Here is a 23,360-nt window from a genome sequence, read left to right as displayed (position 1 = left end):
AAATAAATAAAAACTTAAGGTATTATTTATTTTATAATACAAAAGGTTTAAAAATTTATTTTTAAAAAACACTACTTATATTAAAAAAAAACTTTCTATTTAATAAATTTAGTAAATAATAAAAATTTTATATGATAATTAAAATATTGATATAATTTAATTAGGTTTTAATAGACCTTTATTTATTAGTTATTTTATAAATATTAAACTTATTTCATATTAATTTAGAAAAATATTATTTATAAATATAAAAATAATTTATTTTAGTAAGTTGATAAAATTATTTATAAAATTAACTAAATAAAAAGGAATTAAAATATATTTAAATTCAAAATAAAAATATAAAACAAATAATTTTTAACATAATTAATAAGAAATATAAGTCTAGAATAATCAGATTTATTTATTTATTTATTTTTGATCTACAATAAGGAATTATCTTTCATTTTTAAAACTTATTTCAATTTCATTCAAACTTATTATTTAATAAAAATATATTGTAATTTAAAAAAAAAATATTTAAAAGGATTTATGTTAAATAGAATAAATATTACAATTTTAACTATAAAATTTAAATTCTCCAAACATTTGTGAAAACAACTATTTTAGAGCTTCTTATTCATTATTATAAATGCGAACACTATTCCTAATTACACAAATAAATATTCTTTATTTAAAAAATTTTTTAAATTAATTATTAATATTCTTTAGGTATTTTAATTATTGGTTTTTTTAAAAAGAAAAAATAAATATTAAGAAAGTTACTTTAAATCTAACTTAAATTCATAAATGCTTTGCATATTTTTGACAAAATTACAAATCATGTTAAATCCATAAGGAGTAATATAACTTCGACTAATAAATTTAAAAAAAATAAATAGTGATTAGAATTGTAATAATATTTTCAAAATATAAATAATAAAATTTTTCTATAATAAAATCTATTATGCTAACTAAATAACTAACTATTTTGAATAAATTACTTGGATTTTAGAGTCAATTTTTTTAATTTTTTTAGATTTTCTAATGATGTTGCCAAACAAACTAACATATCATCATCAAAAATATATCCCCTATTTAAATTTATTTTTGATATTTTAAAAACTAATTTAATAAATAAATATATTTACGGTAAACAAAGGTCTAGTTTCTAAATATTTTAACTTTTTTGTATGCTTTTTACAATAAATTTAATTCCATAGTTTTAAATTTGATTCTTCCTATTAAATAGATAAGGTAAATTTCGAAATATCCAAAATATATTCATTAATTAATAAATATAAATTATTTTTTAATGGTGAAAGTGATTTTGTTTTAAAATTTACTCGAAGCTAAGAGTTAGACTGATCAAGCTTTTATATTTTTAAATTAAATTAGATAGGCTCATTAGTCCATTATCTTCTATCATATTTTAACTAAAAAATATAATAATTTATTTATTTAATTAATTAATCAATTTTAAAATTTACTCAAATTAAAGAGTAAGAGATTAAACATTTTAATATCCTCCCATTGCCTGTACAATGTTTATTAATCCAACAGTATTAATATAATTATTTCTTTTAATTATTAAAAAATCTTAAAATATTAAATAGTCCAGTAATTAAGATTACTCTGCAGTGAGATAGAATTCAATTATATGTTTGAATTTTTTTATTGCTTGTGCAATATATTTGATTCCTTCGTCACAAATCACGTTTTTTCTTAAAAATTTTTCAAAAAAATATGTAAAAAAGAGTAAACTAATAAAAAGCTTTAGTAAATATCAAATTAAAAGTAAAAAATACCCTAAACGAAGACTCAAAGAAGTAAGACTTTAGAAATTTTAAAGAACTTATGAAATATATTTAGTTCCTTCACTACCAATTATATTTTTGCTGTTTAATATTTCATTATATATAAATTAAAAACTACTGAAAACCATTAAATTTAAAATTGATTAATTTTACCCAAAGCCTAGATATAAATTAGTAAGATTATACTATTTTATGGAATTTGTAAACATTTTAACTTCATTAAAACCAATTTAATTTCTAAGAAAAATAAAAATAATTAGAAAGAAAAATGAAGAAATAGCTAAAAAATTATTAATTATTTATAAATGAGTTAAATCAAATAAATTGGAAAGGTTTTACGTAACTTCAATTAGGAAATTATCAATTTTCTTTTGTTTTTCTAAAATATTTGATAAAGCTATTATTGAGTCTAAATCGTAACTTTCATTACTATTATAATTAATATTTAAATAAATGCTAAATAAAGGAAAAATAATCAAAAAATTAGTTACCATAAATAGAGGGATAAATATTTAATTTTTTAAATATTTTTAATCGATTTATAGATAATCTGATTTGCTCCTAATTTTATTTAATTCTACCTTTTTTTAGTTTGAAACAATAATTGATAATTAATAGTATATCCAAAACATAATAATAAAAAAATAATTAAATACAATAAATTTAAAAACAATTCAGATATATTTTATTATTTTTCTAATGCCATAGAAATACTTTTAGCTGCATCAACTCCAATAACATTTTTTCTTTTGTAAATAATAAAATTAAATAATTAAAATTTTAAAATAAATAAATTAATTCAAAATAATATTTTTATAAAAAAATTACTAAATTTATAAATGTAATATTGAAACATTTTATAATTTTTCTATAGAATTAGCTATAGCTGATGCTCCTAATGAACTAATATTATTATTGCTTTTAAATATATAAAATGTTAATTAAAAAATATATTTTTAAATTATTACAAGTAAAATTAAAAAGTATTACTTAAGATAAATTTTTATTGAGTTTAGCTATGTATTTTTTTCTAAAATGGTAGATATAATGAAGGCTGCAGAGTCATCAAGTTAGTTTTAACTAGCAATTTAATAAAATTATATTCAATTTTAATTTTTTTCTCTCAATTTTTTAATAACAAATTAAATATTTATTACCATAAATTGAGAGACAAAAATTTAAGACCTCTTTTTATTTCTATCGCCTTTAAAATATTATTAGCTCCTTCAACTTGTATACTACTTGAGCTTATTGATTATTTAAAAATTGATAAAAATTAATAAGTCCCATTTTTAACCAAATTAAAAAAGTAATATTTTAAAGATAGATACCTTAAATGAAGAATTAACTCTATTAAATTTTATAAATTCTAGATAGCATTAGCTAGGTGATTAGCTCCTCTTTTACCGATTTTACATGAACTAATTAAATATTTTAATAATTAATTATAAAAATCTAAAAATTAGAAATTTTATAGATTTTTACTTTAATTTTAGCTTTAAATAAATTAGTTTGGTTAATTTATGCAATCCATCAGCAATACTTTAAGCTCCAGTTTCATCAATTGAATTATACCTAATTAATTATTTTACTTCAATATATATATATATATATATATAATTTTTTTGAAAATACTAAAATTCAATATGTAAGCAACTTAAATTCTGAAAATTTTATATTGAACTCATTATTTCATGGACTCCATATAATTAAGTATAGGTTACACTAATTATAATTTTATTAAAAAAATAAAATAAATTAAATAAAATAGAATAAAATAAATTTTAAATATGCTACTTTAAATTAAGATATAACTTCTGAAGATTTTCATATTAATAAATAGACTTTGCAATATAATATGCTCCTAAACATCTTATAATGTTTTATCTAATATGTTATTCAAGCATAGATATAAAAATTATTTTTTGTTTTAAGTGAGTTTTTATAAATATAAGATTACTCTAAGTTAAGATCTAATATGACTAATTTCTTATAGTTTTTTATAGCTTTTTCAATTTCCTTTACACCGCTACTGGTAATTTAATTTTAACTTATAATATAATAATATTTATAAATTCAATAAGAATTAAATATTTATAAATTTGGTATATATTACTATAAATTAAGGGAAAATTTAGTGATATTTTCATAAGTTTATATAGCTTTTGAAATAAAACCGATTGCATCGTCATCAATTTTACAATTCCTATTTTTTATTTGGAATCATTAATAAAATTAATATTTAAATTTAATATAATTAAAAAATATTATCTGAAAAATACATAAAATTATTTTATTTAATGAGTTAATATAAATACAATAAAATAATTTATAGGAATTATTACATCAAACTTAGCTTTAATTCACTGATATGTTTAAACATTTTCAAGCTATCTGAAATTTCTTTAATTCCTTACGAGCTAAACTTATTATTTCTTGAAAAAATAATATATTTTTCTCAATACAAATTATTAAAATAATTTTAATATTGCTATTTCTAGCAATAATACCAAAATCATTTTATTCCTAAATTAAAAATAAATTTATACTATAAGTTTAATTCTAAGACTTCTATTAATTCATTTTCAGATAATCCACTTGCAATAAAAGTCAAACCTTAATCACAAATCTAACTCTGACTATTAAATTATTTTTTATTAAAGTCAAATATTATTAAATTTAAATATTAAATAAAATAATTAATATTAAATTTTAATTCATATCAACTTAATATTTTATATATTTGAATAAATAAAAAATTACCTTAAATTTAGATACAAACGCTATATTTTTTAACAATTTCTAAAAATCCTTGAAATTTGTTCACAACATAGCACATCTAACCTATTTAAGCTTTTATATGATAATTTTTTAGTAATTTAATAAAAAATTATAAGAACTTTAAATCAATAAAAAATTATAAGAACTTAATAAATAAATAATATACCTCAAATTAAGATTAAGATCTTTTAGATTTTTCATATTTGATATAGATTGTGCAATATTTTTAATGTTTGAATTAGTAACACCAATATTCCTATTTTTAAAAATCTAATTAATAAACATTTATTCACCAATATTAAGATAAAATAATTATTAATTTATTTATTAATGATGTAGCTCTTTTAATTGTTTAAAATTTATTATTTTATTATTTAATAAATAAATATTTGATCATCATTGATCTAACATATAAGTATTTATATTACTCTAAGTTAATATTAAGAGAAACAACATCTTTCAGATGCTTTAAACTATCAGCTATTGATTTGAGTCCTATATTTCTCAACTTAGAAATTCTTATTTTATAAAATTAAATTTGAAGAAAATATTAAATTTTTAATAAAAAAATACTATAAATTAAGTTCTAAGTTAGTTACTCTTTAACAATTCATTAAAGCACTAGAAATTTTAAAAGCCTCATCATCTGTTAAAAAGCACTTCCTAATTAAATATATTTTTAGTTTCAATATAGAAATAAATTCTAAAATTATCTATGATAAAAAAGTTATTTTTATGGTATGAAAGTTGAAAAATATTGATTGATTTATTCAAACTTGATAAATAAAAAGTTGATGAAACCTTTTTAAAAATTTTTTAGTTTTTAATTTAATGTTTTAAGAGATAGATACACTATACTCTATTTATTTGTAGTACCATATAATATGTATTCAGAAAGTGTAGTTTGAATAATTAAAATTTTCTTACTTTGGCATATTACTTAATTCAATAATTTTTTATTTTAAATTTTTGTTTCAAAAAGTTAAAATTTAAAAATATTCCTGAATTAATTTATCAATTTAATTTCTTATTAAAATAAAGATATTTTAATTTTACTTAAATTTGATTTGAACGTTTTTATAATACAAGCATACTGGAAGATGTTCTATTTTCTTCACTTTTATTCTATTGTGATGGTCTATTTATTAATATTATTTTTACTAAATTATAAAAAAAAGAAAAATTAAAATTAATTTTTACTGGTTTTATTATTTTATTATTCTATCTCACCATTATCCTAAACATTTTAGCTCTAATTCAAAGAATTGAAAATATCAAGCTCTTTAATTAAACAAATTACATTGTTCATTACCTTTTAGTGATTATTCAAATCGAAAACATATTTTTGTGAGTTATCAATAGAATCTTTCATTCTTTAGTAATTTATTGAATATTTTTATTTATTTTCTTTTATTATCTCTTTAAGCATTTCATTTTGTTATTGTTTGTCTTCGTATTCAGTTTATAGAATTTGTTTCAGCTTTTCTTTTTAAGAGATTTCATTATAAGTATTTAAAGGTTATTCATAAACTTTTTAAGCTTCCTCGAGGTTAGTTAAAATTTAATTTTCTTTTTCCTCTAATTCAAACATAACTTGAGATTTGAAATTCTTGAAAAATGTTTTAACTTTTTATTAATTTTCTTTTAATTGTGAAGGTTTTTAAGATATTTCAATAAGCTTAGAGTAAAATAACTCATCGTCAAATATTGGCCAGCCTTTAAATATTGTTTCATTTTTGCTTTCTTGTAATGTTTCAAGAGGAATAAACTTTTTGAATTTTTTTGAATCAAAGCACTTGATACACTTAAGCACTTACTAATCCTCTTCATTATCTAATCTCATTAATAGGAGGTCATGGTTTGGATGAATAGAACATTTGTTGTAATTATTTTTTTTTAAATGTTCCATCTCTCAAACTCCAAGATTTCTTTCAACTTAATATTGATATGATTGATGTAACTTTATCTTCTATTTAAACAATATTTAAATAATTTTCTTAGCTATTAATTATAATAAATAAGAGTAGATTGAATTTTTTTAATAAATTGTTTATTAATTTATATATAGGATGTTTAATTTTTATTGCCAACTGTTTATATAAAAAAATAGATAATAATGAAATGGAATATTTAAATATAATCATGAAAAAAATAATTTTTTGAAATAAAGCAATTAGAATAGTTAACCTATAAAAATACAATTTTTTATTTAATTTTAAATTAATTCTTACTATTAAAGTCAACAGTTAAAATAAATTAAGTTCATAAAAAAATTAAATGAAATATAAACCTTATTAATTTATCTGTTATTTATTATAATATATTAGTAGATTAGAAGTTTTTCACTTATTAAAAGATATAATCTATTAATCAATGATATTTTATTTGCTAAATAAATAGTCTTATAAAACAAATAGAAAATAAAATAAATAAACAAATATGTAAAATATTATAAAATTAAGAATATTTAAAAGAGAGAGAAGCTAAATTTCATTTTCATTACTTTTTAAATCATTTTTAAAAATTAAAATCTATTTATTAATTTTTTCAGACTACAATTAGCATAGTCTTAATTTAAGAAAACCTTATATAAATTATCTAATTAATATGCAAATTAATTTGGTAATTTAAATAGATATATAAGATTATTTTCCTTTATTAAAATATGTAATTAATTAATCAATCTAAGTGATTGTATTTGTTAAAAATAAATCTTGCAAAACAATCAAGAAAATAAAATAAATGAGCATATTTTATAGTAATTTTAAATAATTAATATTTAAAAAAGAAATAACTTCTAATAGCCAAAATCTATTGATTGATATATATATATATATATACAGATGACAATTAGCATAGCTTTAATTTAATAAAATCAAAACCTTTTTTAAATTATATAATTAATATGCAAATTAATTTGGTAATTTAAATAAATATATAAGATTATTTTCCTTTATTAAAATATGTAATTAATTAATCAATCTAAGTGAATAACCAAAATCTATTCATTGATATATATATAAAGATTACAGTTAGCATAGCCTTAATTTCAGAAAATCTTATATAAATTGTTTAATCAATATGCAAATAAATTTGCTAATTTAAATAAATATTTAAGATAATTTTCCTTAGTTAAATGTGTAATCAATCAATCAATCTAAGTGAATTTATTTGTAAAAAATAAATTTTGGAAAATTAGCAAGAAAATATCATCAATAAGCACATTTTTTTAAACTTATAAAATGATAAATATTTAAAAGCGAAAGGACTATTAATAACTAAAATCTATTGATTAGTATATAAGAATAAATTGAGTAAATATTTGAATTAAAGACCACCTGATTGATATAAAACATCTGTTCATGATAAGCATTCATTATATTAACTTATATTAAAATATAAAAGGATTTTCTTTTAGCAAAATATGTAATTTTTTAGTTTCTTTAAGTCATTTCCCATCATTTTTTCATTATTAATTAGGAAAGACCACAACACATAGAAATTTTTGTAAATAATATTTGTATTTTTAATACTTTCATAAATTCTTTCTATTTCTTTTTCATTTATTAATATCTTTGAGTAACTCACATGGGGGTATTTTTATTAATTAATTTCTTAAATTTGGTCTTTTTTTTAATTATATTAAGATTAAATTATGAATTATAAAATTAATTTTTATGTGATATCTCTTCATAAAACCAAGTATATAAATTAATATTTGATCATTATTCTTTTTTATCTATTTATAATTAATTAAATTCCATAAATTACTAAACAAATCTTTTGAAAAAAAAAATAAATGATATAATAGATTAAATATCATAAAAAATTAGAAGAAGTAATTATTAATTAATTTTTTTATTAATATCCTTTAAATTTATATCATTTATTATAATAAAAAAAGCTTTCAAACTCTTCATTTTTATCTCATTAGGTTCTCCATATTAATCTATAGTATATTTTATTAATTATTATTATTATTATTATTTTTTGTATTATTTAACTTTCAATTTATTTAAATAAATAATTTTTCTTATAGAAATTATCATCATTATTTATTGATTTTTATTAAAATAAATATTGGTTAGCTATCTTAACTTAATTTTAATTTAAATTTTCAATTATTTAATATTCATTTTTTATTATTTTGATATTTTTTCTTCATTTTTTGCTATTAAAACTTACGCTTAATAAAAACGGCTTATTTGTTTTAGATTGTAATATTTTTAATAATAAAAGTTAATTTAAAACATTAAAGCTCTTTTAATTTATTTCATCTATTTTCATTTTTCTTTTTTTTGTGAATGCTTTTTTTTCATTCTTTGTTAATTTTAATCATTTTAATTAATCTTATTATTTCATTTTATTTCTTCATTTTTTCCCTATATTTTAACTACTTAATGAGATATTTTTTCTTCAATATTTAAAAAGTGAAAATGAAATTGGTGCAATGGGTGCATCATGCTTAGGTTCTTGTTTAGCAAATTGCATTAATCTCTCAAATTTGAGACTTGATCTTCGGTAAAAACAGTTTATAATTTTTGGATTGTGATTTTTTAATTCTAAAAGCAAATTAAAAACAATAAAACTCTTTTTTCTTTTTCTTTTTATTGTGCTTGCTTTTTTTTGTTCTTTCTTTGTTAATTTAAATCATCATTTTTTTTCAACTTTTGCTTTTATTATTAATTAATTTTATAATTTCATATTTTTTCTTCATTTTTTCCTTCTAATTAACTATTTAATGAGATATTTTTTCTTCAATATTTAAAAAGTAAAAATAAAATTGGCGATGAAGGTGCATCAGACCTAGGTTCTAGTTTAGTAAATTGCATTAATCTCTTAAATTTGAGACTTAATCTTGGGTAAAAACAGTTTATAATTTTTGGATTGTGATATTTTTAATTATAAAAGCAAATTAAAAACAATAAAACTCTTTTTTCTTTTTCTTTTTATTGTGCTTGCTTTTTTTTGTTCTTTCTTTGTTAATTTAAATCATCATTTTATTTTCAACTTTTGCTTTTATTATTAATTAATTTTATAATTTATTTCATATTTTTTATTCATTTTTTCCTACTATTTTAACTACTTAATGAGATATTTTTTCTTCAATATTTAAAAAGTGAAAATAAAATTGGTGCAATGGGTGCATCAGGCTTAGGTTCTAGTTTAGCAAGTTGCATTAATCTCTCAAATTTGAGACTTGATCTTGGGTAAAAACAGTTTATAATTTTTGGATTGTGATATTTTTAATTATAAAAGCAAATTAAAAACAATAAAACTCTTTTTTCTTTTTATTGTGCTTGCTTTTTTTGTTCTTTCTTTGTTAATTTAAATCATCATTTTTTTTCAACTTTTGCTTTTATTATTAATTAATTTTATAATTTCATATTTTTTATTCATTTTTTCCTTCTATTTTAACTACTTAATGAGATATTTTTTCTTCAATATTTAAAAAGTGAAAATAAAATTGGTGCAATGGGTGCATCAGGCTTAGGTTCTTGTTTAGCAAATTGCATTAATCTCTCAAATTTGACACTTAACCTTTAGTAAAAACAGTTTATTTATTCTGGAATGTGATATTTTTAATTATAAAAGCAAATTAAAAACAATAAAACTCTTTTTTCTTTTTCTTTTTCTTTTTATTGTGCTTACTTTTTTTTGTTCTTTCTTTGTTAATTTAAATCATCATTTTTTTACAAATTTTGCTTTTATTATTAATTAATTTTATAATTTCATATTTTTTCTTCATTTTTCCTTCTAATTAACTATTAAATGATATATTTTTCTTAAATATTTAAAAAGTTTGAATTAAATTGGTGATGAAGGTGCATCAGGCTTAGGTTCTGGTTTAGCAAATTGCATTAATCTCTCAAAATTGACACTTTATCTTCAGTAAAAACTGTTTATTTATTCTGGAATGTGATATTTTTAATTATAAAAAATAATTAAAAACAATAAAACTCTTCTTTCTTTTTCTTTTTATTGTGCTTGCTTTTTTTTGTTCTTTGTTAATTTAGCTCATCAATTTATTTTCAACTTTTGCTTTTATTAATTTCATATTTTTTCTTCATTTTTTCCTTCTAATTAACTATTAAATGATATATTTTTCTTAAATATTTAAAAAGTAGGAATTAAATTGGTGATACATACATACATACTCGCACATGGTTACATGCACTCGGGATAGGGGCCCTATATATAATTACTTATACATTATTATTATACGTATACCAATTTATTTATATATAATTGTGGGTAATATACTAGAAGGGAAGGGTCACCTACACCCTAATGGCATTTCTACTAATCTTCCATGATTTGACTACGCATTATGCTCGCTTCCCATTTGTATTCCAGATCTTCTGTTCAGAATGGGGCCTCCTCTTTACCTCCTATCAGATTTGGCCCTTCCCTCCTACCAAGGAGACCGCTGGTAACATTCACATTTTTACATGGAATTTTTCGAAATAAAGGGGGCGGTATAGGATTCGAACCCCCGATATCACTGCTAAGACCCTCCGACTCGCCCACTCGAGCCGCTTAGCCCTTCTTAAATTGGTGATGAAGGTGCATCAGGCTTAGGTTCTGGTTTAGCAAATTGCATTAATCTCTCAAAATTGGAACTTTATCTTCAGTAAAAACTGTTTATTTATTCTGGAATGTGATATTTTTATAAAAGCAAATTAAAAACAATAAAACTCTTCTTTCTTTTTCTTTTGCTTGCTTTTTTTTGTTCTTTCTTTGTTAATTTAAATAATCATTTTATTTTCAACTTTTGTTTTTATTACTAACTAATCTTTTTATTTCATATTTTTTTTCATTTTATCCTTATAATTAACTATTGAATGATATAAAAAAGTAATAATAAAATTGATGATTAAGGTGTATCAGGCTTAGGTTATGGTTTAGCAAATTGTATTAATCTCTCAAATTTAATACTTCATCTTGAGTAAAAATAGTTTATTTATTTTGGATTGAGATATTTTTAATTATAAAAACAAATTAAAAACAATAAACGTCTTTTTTCTTTTTTTTTATTGTGCTTTCTTTTTATTTGTTCTTTCTTTGTTAATTTAATTTATCATTTTATTTTTTACTATTGCTTTTATTATCAATTAATCTTGTTATTTAGTATTTTTTCCTTCTAATTAACTATTTAATGATATATCTTTTTTCAATAATTAAAAAGCGTAAATCAAATTGGTAATGATGGTGCATCAGGCTTAGGTTCTGGTTTAGCAAAATGCATTAATCTCTCAAATTTGACACTTTATCTTAGGTAAAAACAGATTATTTATTTTGCATTGAGATATTTTTAATTATAAAAACAAATTAAAAACAATAAAGCTCTTTTTTTATTTTTATTGTGATTGCTTTTTTTTGTTAATTTAATTCATCATTTTATTCTCAACTGTTGCTTTTATTATTAGTTAATCTTATTATTTCATATTTTTTCTTCATTTTTTCCTTCTAATTAACTATTTAATTATATATTTTTTTTCAATAATTAAAAAGCTAAAATCAAATTTCTGATGAAGGTGCATCAGGCTTAGGTTCTGGTTTAGCAAAATGCATTAATCTCTCAAATTTGACACTTGTCCTTTTGTAAAAACAGATTATTTATTTTTGATTGTGATATTTTTAATTATAAAAATAAATTAAAAACAATAAAGCTCTTTTTTATTTTTATTGTGATTGCTTTTTTTTTTCTTTGTTAATATAATTTATAATTTTATTTTTAATTGTTGCTTTTATTAATAATTAATCTTTTATTTCATATTTTTTCTTAATTTTTTTATTCTAATTAACTATTTAATGAGATATTTTTTCTTCAATATTTAAAAAGTGAAAATTCCATTGGTGATGACGGTGCATCAGGCTTATGTTCTGATTTATAATATTGCATTAATCTCTCAAATTTGACAATTGATCTTAGGTAAAAACAGTTTATAATTTTTGGATTGTAATATTTTTAATTCTAAAAGCAAATTAAAAACAATAAAACTCTTTTTTCATTTTCTTATTATTGTGCTTGCTTTTTGTTTTTTTTTATTTGTTAATTTAATTCATCATTTTCAACTTTTTCTTTTATTATTAATTAATATTTTTGTTTCATATTTTTTCTTCATTTTTTCCTTCTAATTAATGATTTAATGATATATTTTTTCTTCAATATTTAAAAAAGTTCCAATTATATTTATGAAACTGGTGCATCAAGCTTAGGTTCTGATTTAGCAAATTGCAATAATCTCTCAAATTTGACACTTGATCTTTGGTAAAATTTTTTCTTTTTAATTAACTATTTAATGATAAATTTTTTCTTCAATATTTAAAAAGTTGGAATTAAATTGGTGCAAAAGGTGCATCCGGCTTAAGTTCTGGTTTAGCAAAATGCATTGATCTCTAAAATTTGACACTTAAACTTAAGTAAAAAGAGATTATTTATTTTGGATTGAGATATTTTTAATTATAAAAAAAATTAAAAACAATAAAGCACTTTTTTCTTTTTATTTTGATTTCTTTTTTTTATTCTTTCTTTGTTAATTTAAATCATAATTTTATTTTTAACTGTTGTTTTTATTATTAATTAATCTTTTTATTTCATATTTTTTCTTCATTTTTTCCTTCTAATTAACTTTTTGATGATATATTTTTTCTTCAATATTTAAAAAGTCACAATTAAATTGATGATAAAGGTGCATCAGACTTAGGTTTTGGTTTAGCAAATTGCATTAATCTCACGCTTGATCTTAGGTAAAAGCAGATTATTTATTTTGGATTGAGATATTTTTAATTATAAAAACAATTAAAAACAATAAAGCACTATTTTCTTTTTATTGTGATTTCATTTTTTTATTCTTTCTTTGTTAATTTAATTCATAATTTTATTTTCAACTGTTGCTTTTATTATTAATTAATCTATCTTTTTATTTCATATTTTTTCTTCATTTTTTCCTTCTAATTAACTATTTGATGATATATTTTTTCTTCAATATTTAAAAAGTTACAATTAAATTGGTGATAAAGGTGCATCAGACTTAGGTTTTGGTTTAGCAAATTGCATTAATCTCACACTTGATCTTAGGTAAAAGCAGATTATTTATTTTGGATTGAGATATTTTTAATTATAAAAACAAATTCAAAAAATAAAGCTCATTTTTCTTTTTATTGTGATTGCTTGTTTTTATTCTTTCTTTGTTAATTTAATTCATCGTTTTATTTTCAATTGTTGCTTTTATTATTAACTAATCTTGATATTTCATATTTTTTCTTCATTAATTTCTTCTAATTAACTATTTAATGATATATTTTTCTTCAATATTTAAAAAGTGGCAATTAAATTGGTGATAGAATAGAATAGAAATACTCGCACATATAAATGCACTCAGAATAAATCTTAAAAAATATTAATTTATGTTAGATATATATAATTTTATTTAAGAATTTTAAAATAGTTTTATTTATTTTATTAATTTTTTTTCTTTTTTAACCTCTCATATTGCATTAATCTCTAAAATGTGGCACTTGTTATTAGGTAAAATTTTTTCCTTCTAATTAAATATTTAATGATAAATTTTTTCTTCAATATTTAAAAAGTAGCAATTAAATTGGTGCAATTGGTGTTTCAGTCTTAGGTTCTGCTTTAGTAAATTTAACCAATCTCTCAAATTTGACACTTGATCTTAGGTAAAAACAGCTTATTTATTTTGGATTGTGATATTTTTAAGAATAAAAATAAATAATAAACAATAAAGCTCCTTTTCTTTTTATTGTGCTTATTTTTTTTGTTCCTTTTTTGTTAATTTAATTCATTATTTTATTTTTAACTATTGCTTTTATTATTAATTAATTTTATAATTTATTTCATATTTTTTCTTCATTATTTTTTTCTAATTAAATATTTAATGATATATTTTTTCTTTAATATTAAAAAGTTACTATAAAATGGGTTCATTTAGTGTTTCAGGCTTAGGTTCTCAATTAGCAAATTGCATTAATCTCTCAAATTTGACACTTGTTCTAAAGTAAAATTTTTTCTTTCTAATTAACTATTTAATGATATATTTTTTCTTCAATATTTAAAGTGCCAATTAAATGGGTGATGAAGATGCATCATGCTTAGGTTCTAGTTTAGCAAATTGCATTAATCTCTCAAATTTGACACTTGATCTTCAGTAAAAACAGTTTATAATTTTTGGATTGTGATATTTTTAATTATAAAAACAAATTAAAAACAATAAAGCTCATTTTTCTTTTTATTTTTATTGTGCTTGCTTTTTTTTTCTTTCTTTGTTAATTTAATTCATAATTTTATTTTCAACTGTTGCTTTTATTATTAATTAATCTTTTTATTTCATATTTTTTATTCTAATTAACTATTTAATGAGATATATTTTATTCAATATTTAAAAAGTGAGAATAAAATTGGCGATGAAGGTGCATCAGGCCTAGGTTCTAGTTTAGCAAATTGCATTAATCTCTCAAATTTGACACTTAATCTTCGGTAAAAACAGTTTATAATTTTTGGATTGTGATATTTTTAATTCTAAAATCAAATTAAAAACAATAAAACTCTTTTTTTTTTTTCTTTTTATTGTGCTTGCTTTTATTTGTTCTTTCTTTGTTAATAATTCATCATTTTATTTTGAGTTTTTATTATTTAATCTTATTATTTCATTTTTTCCTTCTAACTAACTATTTAATGATATATTTTTTCTTCAATATTCAAAAAGAGGCAATTAAATTGGTGCAATTGGTTTATCAGGCTTAGGTTCTGCTATAGCAAATTGCAATAATCTCTTAAGATTGATACTTGAGGTTCGGTAAAAATAATTTATAATTATTGGATTGTGATATTTTAAACTATAAAAATGAAAATAAAATTAAAAAGCTCATTGAGTTTATTTGAAAGCTTTTATTTGATTTATTTTTTTATCATTTTTATTCCAATAATTTTATTAAATTTATTAATTTAGAAATAATTTTTAATTTAAAAGTTTATTCTATTTGATACTTATTTAAACAGAAATTTATTATAAAATTTTTAGAAGTTTTTGTTCTCCATTAAGATTGAAAGAAATAAACAAGTGTCTTAAATCAAAAAGATTAGTTGCCTTATAATTATGGTGATAAAAAATCGGCGAAAAAAGGATGGATAAATATTAAATGTTTGAATAATTGAATATTATATATTTTATTACAAAATATTTTGAAAAAGTTTTTTAACCTAAAATATAAATAAATTGATGGATTTTATTATTGTTTTTATGTTTATAAATATCATTCATATTTTGTAAGAAAAAAAAAAAAATAAATTTAAAAATTAAATTTACTTAAATATCTTGATTCTTCTTAAGTAAACCCTCCAGTTTATACAAAAACGATCAAATCATTTAAAACTTTTAATTCTTAGCACAAAAATAAAAATCCTGCATAAAATTTTACTGGAAATTGCTTTGAAATGGTTTATTAAAATCTAATTTAAAAAAAATATATTTAATAATATTTAATAAATATAATTGAACCAAATGTAAAATAAAAGCTAAGTAAATTATACTTTTTTAGTACATAATAAAAAAAAATATTTAATCTTTTAATTTTTATGTATCAATTTATATTTAATAGATTTTAAAAACTTTTGTTTTCTTTTATTAATAAATATTATTTTATTTTTAATTTTTTAAGTGAAATTAAACTAAAATCTAAAATAAATAAATATTTAAAATATAATAAAGTGAATTTATTTGATAAAATTAATGATCATTTAAATTATTCTATAAGCAATATAATAAATTTAATGTTGAGGTTTTTATGGAAAATCACAAATTATTTTTGTTTTGTTATTCTAAAAAAATAATAATTCTCTAATAATTTTATACTTTTTTAATTAACCAATTTTTATAATTTAATTAAGAAAAAAACAAAGAAAAGAAAGTAAAATAAAGGTAAATAAAAAAAGATTTCGTTATCAAATAAAATAAATTTAAATTAAAAAAAAAAATTTTACTTTCTTAGACATTAAATATTATAATAAATTTATATATTAGCGATTATTACTAATCATGCAATAATAGTAAGACATTGAACCTAAATATAAAGCACCTGTAGAGAAATTTTAACAAATGTTTGATGACTACGTAATGAAATATGATCAGAGTATGATATTTGATAAAGATGAACTAGAATTGATTTACAATGAGCTTCAAAAGAAGAAGATATACTTAACATCCTACATTTCACAAGGTGCTTATGGATGTGTTTTTGAGGCTAAGTATAATGATGAAATTGTAGCTATCAAATGCAGTAAAGCTAACTTTGAAAAAATCAATGAAGAAGAAAAAATACTGAATTTGTTAAAGGAGACTCCTTATGTTTTTAGATCTATCTAAGGGTTTTTAAATGAGAAAAAATCGAAATACTATCAGATTTCTAAAAGATATTCATGTATAAATTTTTATTTATTTCATATTAGTTTTTAAAAATTTTAAATTTTTAGGTAATCTTAAAGATATAATGCAAAGCCTCTTTGATTAGAAAAAAACACTACCACTCAACTAAATAATTGGTTTTGCTATTCAGATGTCAACAGTTTTTAATAAAATTTAGTAAAATAATTTTATTCATTCTGATGTTAAACTAGAGAATATTCTTTATGATAGCTAAGAAAAATGTTTTAATCTATGTAAATTTTTAATGTTATTTAACATTTTATTATTTTTTAAACCCTTTGATTAAGAAACTTTTCAAACAAACAAAAAATAATGTAAGTTAATTTAATCTTTCCCCCTTCTAAAAATGTTATTTTATATACTCTGTAATATAGTGATTTAAAGGCAAAAGAGTGAATTATTTTTTCATATATTTTTCCATTATAACTTATAAATTTGATTTAAAAAGGAAAAAAATATGCTGACTGCCATTTAGTTATTTATTAATAATATTTTTATAAATTCCAGGAACGGCTATTTTATAAATTTTTATTTATTTATTATTGATTAAAATAGGCTAATCAAAAAAACAATAGTGGTATTGAAACCACTAAGTTTTTAATTCATTTATTTATTTATTTTTATATTAAACAAATAACTAACTTTGCTCTATTTATTAAATTATATATTATAAAAAGTGGTATAAAAATATTAGAATTTTTACATTTTTACACTTATTTTAGCAATATTCATTATTTTAAAAATTATTTTTGATTATTCATTAATATACAAATAATTTATAAGATATGCTTTTATCTTATTGGGTTTATAGTTTTAATACATATTTTTTATCTAAATTCATATTTCAAAAAGGTGATTATGGAGATTCTAAATTATTTAAAGATGGATCATGTACCTAGAATGTAATTAATTAATTAATTTATTTTTCAAATTTATTCATTATTCAATTTTATTTCAGCACTTTTTATATTTATATTTTGAACACTTATTTTTAAAGAATTTAATTTACTCAAATTTGTCAAAGGTTTTCCATTTTTCTAAAATATTTTAAAAAATTCTTTTTACTCTAAAGTATTAGAAATTATTTTGATATAAATTTAATTTTATTTTACATTCTTACTATTTAAAAGCTCAAAGCCTTTACAAGAAGGTATGCAGCTCCTGAAATTACAGATTTAGAAAATGGTTCCTTCAATATCAAAGTAAATAATTTATTAAATTATTTTATTATTTATTTACTTATTTTTAATTGAATATTTTTATTTAAAGTATGATATTTATGGCTTAGGTATTATTCTCCTTGAATTAACCCTTGGATAGTTTCTAAAAGAAGAAGATTGTACTTTTATCAGAAATGGAAACTTACCAAATTATTTAAGAGAAAAGGATTTATTTAAAGATATTAACTAAATTATAATTAAAATGCTTGAAAAAGAGCCTTAAAAAAGAATTGATTCATTTGAACTAACTAAAGAATTAAATGAGTTAAGACTAAAACTGGAAAGTTAGTTTATTTGTGCAGTACAGGACAAGTTGGATTTTTTTGACTCCAATCTCATGATATCTAAATTCAAACAATCTTTTGTTAAATTTAACTACACATGCAAACAAAATGAAGTCAGGTTAGATGAATATGCTTTTAGCGATTATGAAAACTTCTCTAAAATCTATGATTTTATACAAAATAGGCATATTCGTCACCTAGATCTTAATTTAGAGCCACCACTTTTTTAGTAAATTATTTTAAATAAATAAAAAACTTCATATTAATAATTATTCTTTAAAATAAATCAAATATTATTATATTATTTTATAAACTGATATCTTCTCCCCTAAAATAAAATTTAAATTATTATTTTGTACTTATTTTTTAAGTATCTAAACAAAAATTTCAAAAAATTTATTTTTTTCCATAACTTTAATTAAATTAATATTTGCGACAGATTTTTATTCATAAGAAAATCTACTTATTTTCATTTAAATAAAGTTATATTTTATTTTAATTAGAATAAAACTAATTATTGTAAATTTTAATTATTATTTTATACTTTTTAGTATTCAAAATTTTAATGATTACTATATTAATTGACAATAGAATAAGAAAATTAATTTAAATTGAAAATGAAAAATATAAATTCAAATTTATAAAATAATATTTATTATTCTACTAAATAATTCAAGAATTATATATAATACATTATATTTTATTCTTCAATTATTTTCAAATCTATGCATTATTTATTCTATAAATTATTTTTTATTAAATTTAATAAAATATCAGAATTATCATAATCTTAATAAGTATAAATAGATAATATTTAATTTTAAAAAACATTATTTTTTTATTTTTAAATTTGATTAACAACACATAAATTGTTATTTGATTTTTTGTTAAATTTTTATGCATCTAAATTTATTTGTTTACGAATTGAAACAATGTCCCAAATAATTGCATCAAAATAGATAAGCACTTTTTAATCTGTTTAACAAAATAATTCATCAACCCATCTATTAATTATTTTTCTATTTTCTATTTTATTTTCATTTTTTTCAACATATTCATAATTTTTATTTTCACAGATATAATAACCTTAGTGCAAATGAAGCTAAGAAAATTGGAATGAGCTTGGAGAAGTGCAAAAATATAACATCTTTGAATCTGAATTTATAGTAAATTAACAAACTATCAATTTAAATAATTTGTTTTAATTAATATGTTTGTGAAATTTAAACTTAAAAATAAATGAGTTTGTAAAATTAATTGCTGAATCACAATAGATAAATTATTTTTTTATTTTTATGTATCTAAACTATGTGCTTATGAATTGAAATAACGTATCAATTAATTGCATCAAAATAAAAGAGCAATTTTTAATCTTATTAGCAAAATCATTGATTAAATCATTTATTAATTATTTTCTATTTTTTTTCATTATTTTCAACACATTCATAATTTATTATTTTCATAGGCGTAATAACCTTGGTGCAGATGGAGCTAAGAATATTGGAATGGGCTTAGAGAAGTGCCAAAATATAATATCTTTGATTCTAAATTTAAGGTAATTTAATGAATTTATTTGTTTATAAATTGAAACAAAGTCGCAAATAATTGCATCAAAATAAATGAGCACTTTTTAATCTGTTTAACAAAAAAATTCATCAATTTATTTTTTAATTATTTTTCTATTTTCTATTTTATTTTGATTTTTTTCTACACATTCAAAATATATTATTTTCATAGGGATAATAAGCTTGGTGCAGATGGAGCTAAGAACATTGGATTGAGCCTGGAGAAGTGCAAAAATATAACATCTTTGAATCTAGATTTATAGTAATTTAACAAACTATCAATTTATTTAGTTTGTGATAATTAATATATTAGTGAAATTTAAGCTTAAAAACAAATGGGTTTGGAAATTTAATTCGATTCAATCATAATAATAGATAAATTTTTTTTGGTTTTTATTTAATTTTTGTGTATTTAAATTTATTTGTTTACTAATTGAAACAATATCCCAAATAATTGCATCCAAATAAATGATAATATTTTAATCTATTTAGCAAAGTCATTCATTACCTCATTTATTAATTACTTTTCTATTTTCATAGGTATAATAACCTTGGTGAAATGGGAGCTAAGAAAATTGGAATGAGCTTGGAGAAGTGCCAAAATATAATATCTTTGAGTCTGGATTTATGGTATTTTAACTAACTATCAATTTATTTAGTTTATTTTAATAAATATATTAGTGAAATTTTAAACATAAAAACAAATAGATTTAGTAAATTAATTGATTGATTCATAATTAATATCTTCTTTCTTGATTTTTTGTTTAATTTTTGTGTATCTAAATTTATTTGTTTACGAATTTAAACAATGTTCCAATTAATTGCATCAAAACAAATGAGCACTTTTTAATATGTTTAGCAAAATAATTCATATACTCATTTTTTAATTATTTTTCTATTTTCTATTTTATTTTCATTTATTTAAACACATTCATAATTTATTATTTTCATAGGTATAATAACCTTGATGCAAATGGAGCTAAGAATATAGGAGTGAGCTTGGAGAAATGCCAAAATATAACATCTTTGAATCTAAATTTAAGGTAACTTAATGATTGATTCACAAATCATATTATTTTTTTATTTTTTGTTTAATTTTTGTGTATCTAAATTTATATTTTTATGAATTTGAAGCAGTTTCCCAATTAATTTCATCAAAATAAATGAGTACTTTTTAATCTGTTTAAAAAAATAATTCATCTATCCACTTTTCTAATTTCTATTTTATTTTCATTTTTTCAACACATTCATAATCTATTATTTTCATAGGTATAATAAACTTGGTGCAGATGGAGCTAAGAATATTGGAATGAGCTTGGAGAAGTGTAAAAATATAAAATCTTTGAATCTAGATTTATAGTAATTTAACAAACTATCAATTTATTTATTTACGAATTTAAATAATATCCCAATGAATTACATCAAAATAAATGAGAGCATTTTAATTTGTTTAGCAAAGTCATTGATTTACTCATTTTTTAACTACTTTTCTATTTTATTTTCATTATTTTAAACACATTCATAATTTATTATTTTCATAGGGATAATAACATTGGTGCTGATGGAGCTAAGAATATTGGAATGAACTTAGAGAAGTGCCAAAATATAACATCTTTGAATCTAAATTTAAGGTAATTTAATTAATATATTTAGGAAAATTAAAACCTAAAATAAATAAATGGGTTTGGAAAATTAATTGATTGATTCACAATTCAATATTATTTGTTTGTTTTTTGTATAATTTTTGTGAATCTAAATTTATTTTTTTACGAATTGAAATAATATCCCAATTAATCGCATTAAAATAAATGAACACTTTTTAATATTTTAAGCAAAGTCATTCATTAACTTATTAATTAATTATTTTCTATTTTATTTTCATTTTTTTCAACCCTTTCATAATTTATTATTTAATAGGGATAATAACCTTGGTGCAAATGGAACTAAGAATATTGGAACCAGCTTGGAGAAGTGCCAAAATATAACATCTTTGAATCTGTTTTTAGAGTAATTTAACTAACTATCAATTTATTAAGTTTGTTTTAATTAAATACTTGTGAAATTTAGCTTAAAAACAAATGGGTTTAGAATATTGTATGATTCACAACTCATATATTATTTTTTTATTTTTTGTTTAATTTTTGTGTATCTAAATTTATTTGTTTATGAATTGAAACAATGTCCCAATTAATTTCATCAAAAAAAATGAGCATTTTTTAATCTGTTTAGCAAAATAATTCATTAACTAACTCATTTATTAATTACTTTTCTATTTTCTATTTTATTTTCATTATTTTCAATACATTCATAATTTCTTATTTTCATAGGGATAATAACCTTGGTGAGGAAGGGGCTAAGAACATAAAAATGAGCTTGGAGAAATGCTAAAATATAACATCTTTGAATCTTAATTTAAAGTAATTTAACAAATTATCAATTTATTAAACTTGTCTTAATTATTATATTTGCGAAATTTAAACTTAAAAACAAATGGATTTAGAAAATTAATTTATTGATTCACAATTGATAAATAGTATTTGATTTTTTGTTTAATTTTTGTGCTTCTAAAATTATTTTTTTACTAATTGAAAAAACATCCTAATTAATTGCATCAAAATAAATGAGCATTTTTTAAACTGTTAAGTTAAATCATTAATTAATTTATTTATTAATAATTTTCATTTTTCTATATTATTTTCCTAATACTATATAAATAAATTATTAATAATTATTATAGGTGATATTGATTTTGTATACAAGTTAAAAATAAAATTGAACAACTAAAAAAAAATTTTTAATTAATATCTATTAATATTTTATTTAAAAATAAATATTAATAAATAAATCAATTTTAAACAGTATTCATTAAAAAATTTTTTTTGGTGTTAATTCATGTTAAATGTAATTAATAGTATTAAACTAATAGATAAATTATAAATGAAATAAGTATTCTTATGCATAAAATAAATATATATTAAAATTCACGAAAGTTATTATGTATTTAATTAAATTAAATTCAACTGTGTAAAATATTTTGATAATTATATTTTATACCATTTTAGCTGTATATTTTTTATTATAAACAAAGATAGACTTTAAAAACATAAATAAATTTAAATATTATTTTTCTATATTAATATAATATTACCACAACTATTAAGCTTGTAGTAAATAAACTCTGCTCATACTCTAAATAAAATTCATTATAAAAACAAACATTTTCATAATAATTATAAAATGAACTTTATATAAATGCATTATTTTT

At 18.8% G+C, this 23,360-nt stretch overlaps 3 protein-coding genes across 3 annotated transcripts; 2 read left to right on the top strand and 1 right to left on the bottom strand. All coding sequences in view use genetic code 6, as the record gives it.

The window, feature by feature from the left end:
* Positions 1–393: 393 nt before the first annotated feature.
* On the bottom strand, positions 394–6,486 carry TTHERM_000092879 (kinase domain protein; the record flags this gene model as incomplete). The annotated part of the gene is made up of 30 exons (XM_012796721.1): positions 394–475; positions 555–614; positions 766–855; positions 984–1,073; positions 1,131–1,220; positions 1,326–1,415; positions 1,470–1,559; positions 1,614–1,703; positions 1,788–1,877; positions 1,950–2,033; positions 2,136–2,225; positions 2,288–2,377; positions 2,453–2,542; positions 2,625–2,714; positions 2,787–2,876; positions 2,954–3,043; positions 3,128–3,217; positions 3,282–3,371; positions 3,432–3,521; positions 3,594–3,683; positions 3,757–3,846; positions 3,913–4,002; positions 4,142–4,231; positions 4,346–4,435; positions 4,560–4,649; positions 4,744–4,833; positions 5,006–5,095; positions 5,151–5,240; positions 5,634–5,715; positions 5,778–6,486. 30 exons carry the CDS (start codon positions 6,484–6,486, stop codon positions 394–396), a joined length of 3,267 nt encoding a protein of 1,088 aa, XP_012652175.1.
* Positions 6,487–9,027: 2,541 nt separating this feature from the next.
* On the top strand, positions 9,028–10,500 carry TTHERM_000092878 (hypothetical protein; the record flags this gene model as incomplete). Its single annotated transcript, XM_012796720.1, has 5 exons — positions 9,028–9,098; positions 9,350–9,439; positions 9,698–9,787; positions 10,034–10,123; positions 10,380–10,500. 5 exons carry the CDS (start codon positions 9,028–9,030, stop codon positions 10,498–10,500), a joined length of 462 nt encoding a protein of 153 aa, XP_012652174.1.
* Positions 10,501–10,948: 448 nt separating this feature from the next.
* On the top strand, positions 10,949–22,636 carry TTHERM_00092920 (kinase domain protein; the record flags this gene model as incomplete). The annotated part of the gene is made up of 29 exons (XM_001012845.3): positions 10,949–11,211; positions 11,437–11,526; positions 11,767–11,856; positions 12,093–12,182; positions 12,424–12,513; positions 12,763–12,852; positions 12,915–13,004; positions 13,251–13,331; positions 13,582–13,662; positions 14,175–14,264; positions 14,513–14,602; positions 14,663–14,752; positions 14,992–15,081; positions 15,311–15,400; positions 16,492–16,522; positions 16,625–17,021; positions 17,074–17,259; positions 17,879–17,928; positions 18,157–18,228; positions 18,296–18,759; positions 19,607–19,696; positions 19,996–20,085; positions 20,268–20,357; positions 20,636–20,725; positions 21,049–21,138; positions 21,365–21,454; positions 21,637–21,726; positions 22,013–22,102; positions 22,423–22,636. The coding sequence occupies 29 exons, from the start codon at positions 10,949–10,951 to the stop codon at positions 22,634–22,636; spliced, it is 3,549 nt and encodes a 1,182-aa protein (XP_001012845.3).
* Positions 22,637–23,360: the final 724 nt, after the last annotated feature.

Source organism: Tetrahymena thermophila (assembly GCF_000189635.1).
Source record: "Tetrahymena thermophila SB210 genomic scaffold scf_8254697, whole genome shotgun sequence".
In the NCBI taxonomy this organism is placed as follows: domain Eukaryota; phylum Ciliophora; class Oligohymenophorea; order Hymenostomatida; family Tetrahymenidae; genus Tetrahymena; species Tetrahymena thermophila.
Note: the sequence above shows the minus strand (reverse complement) of the source record. Positions and strands in the feature narration are given on the sequence as shown.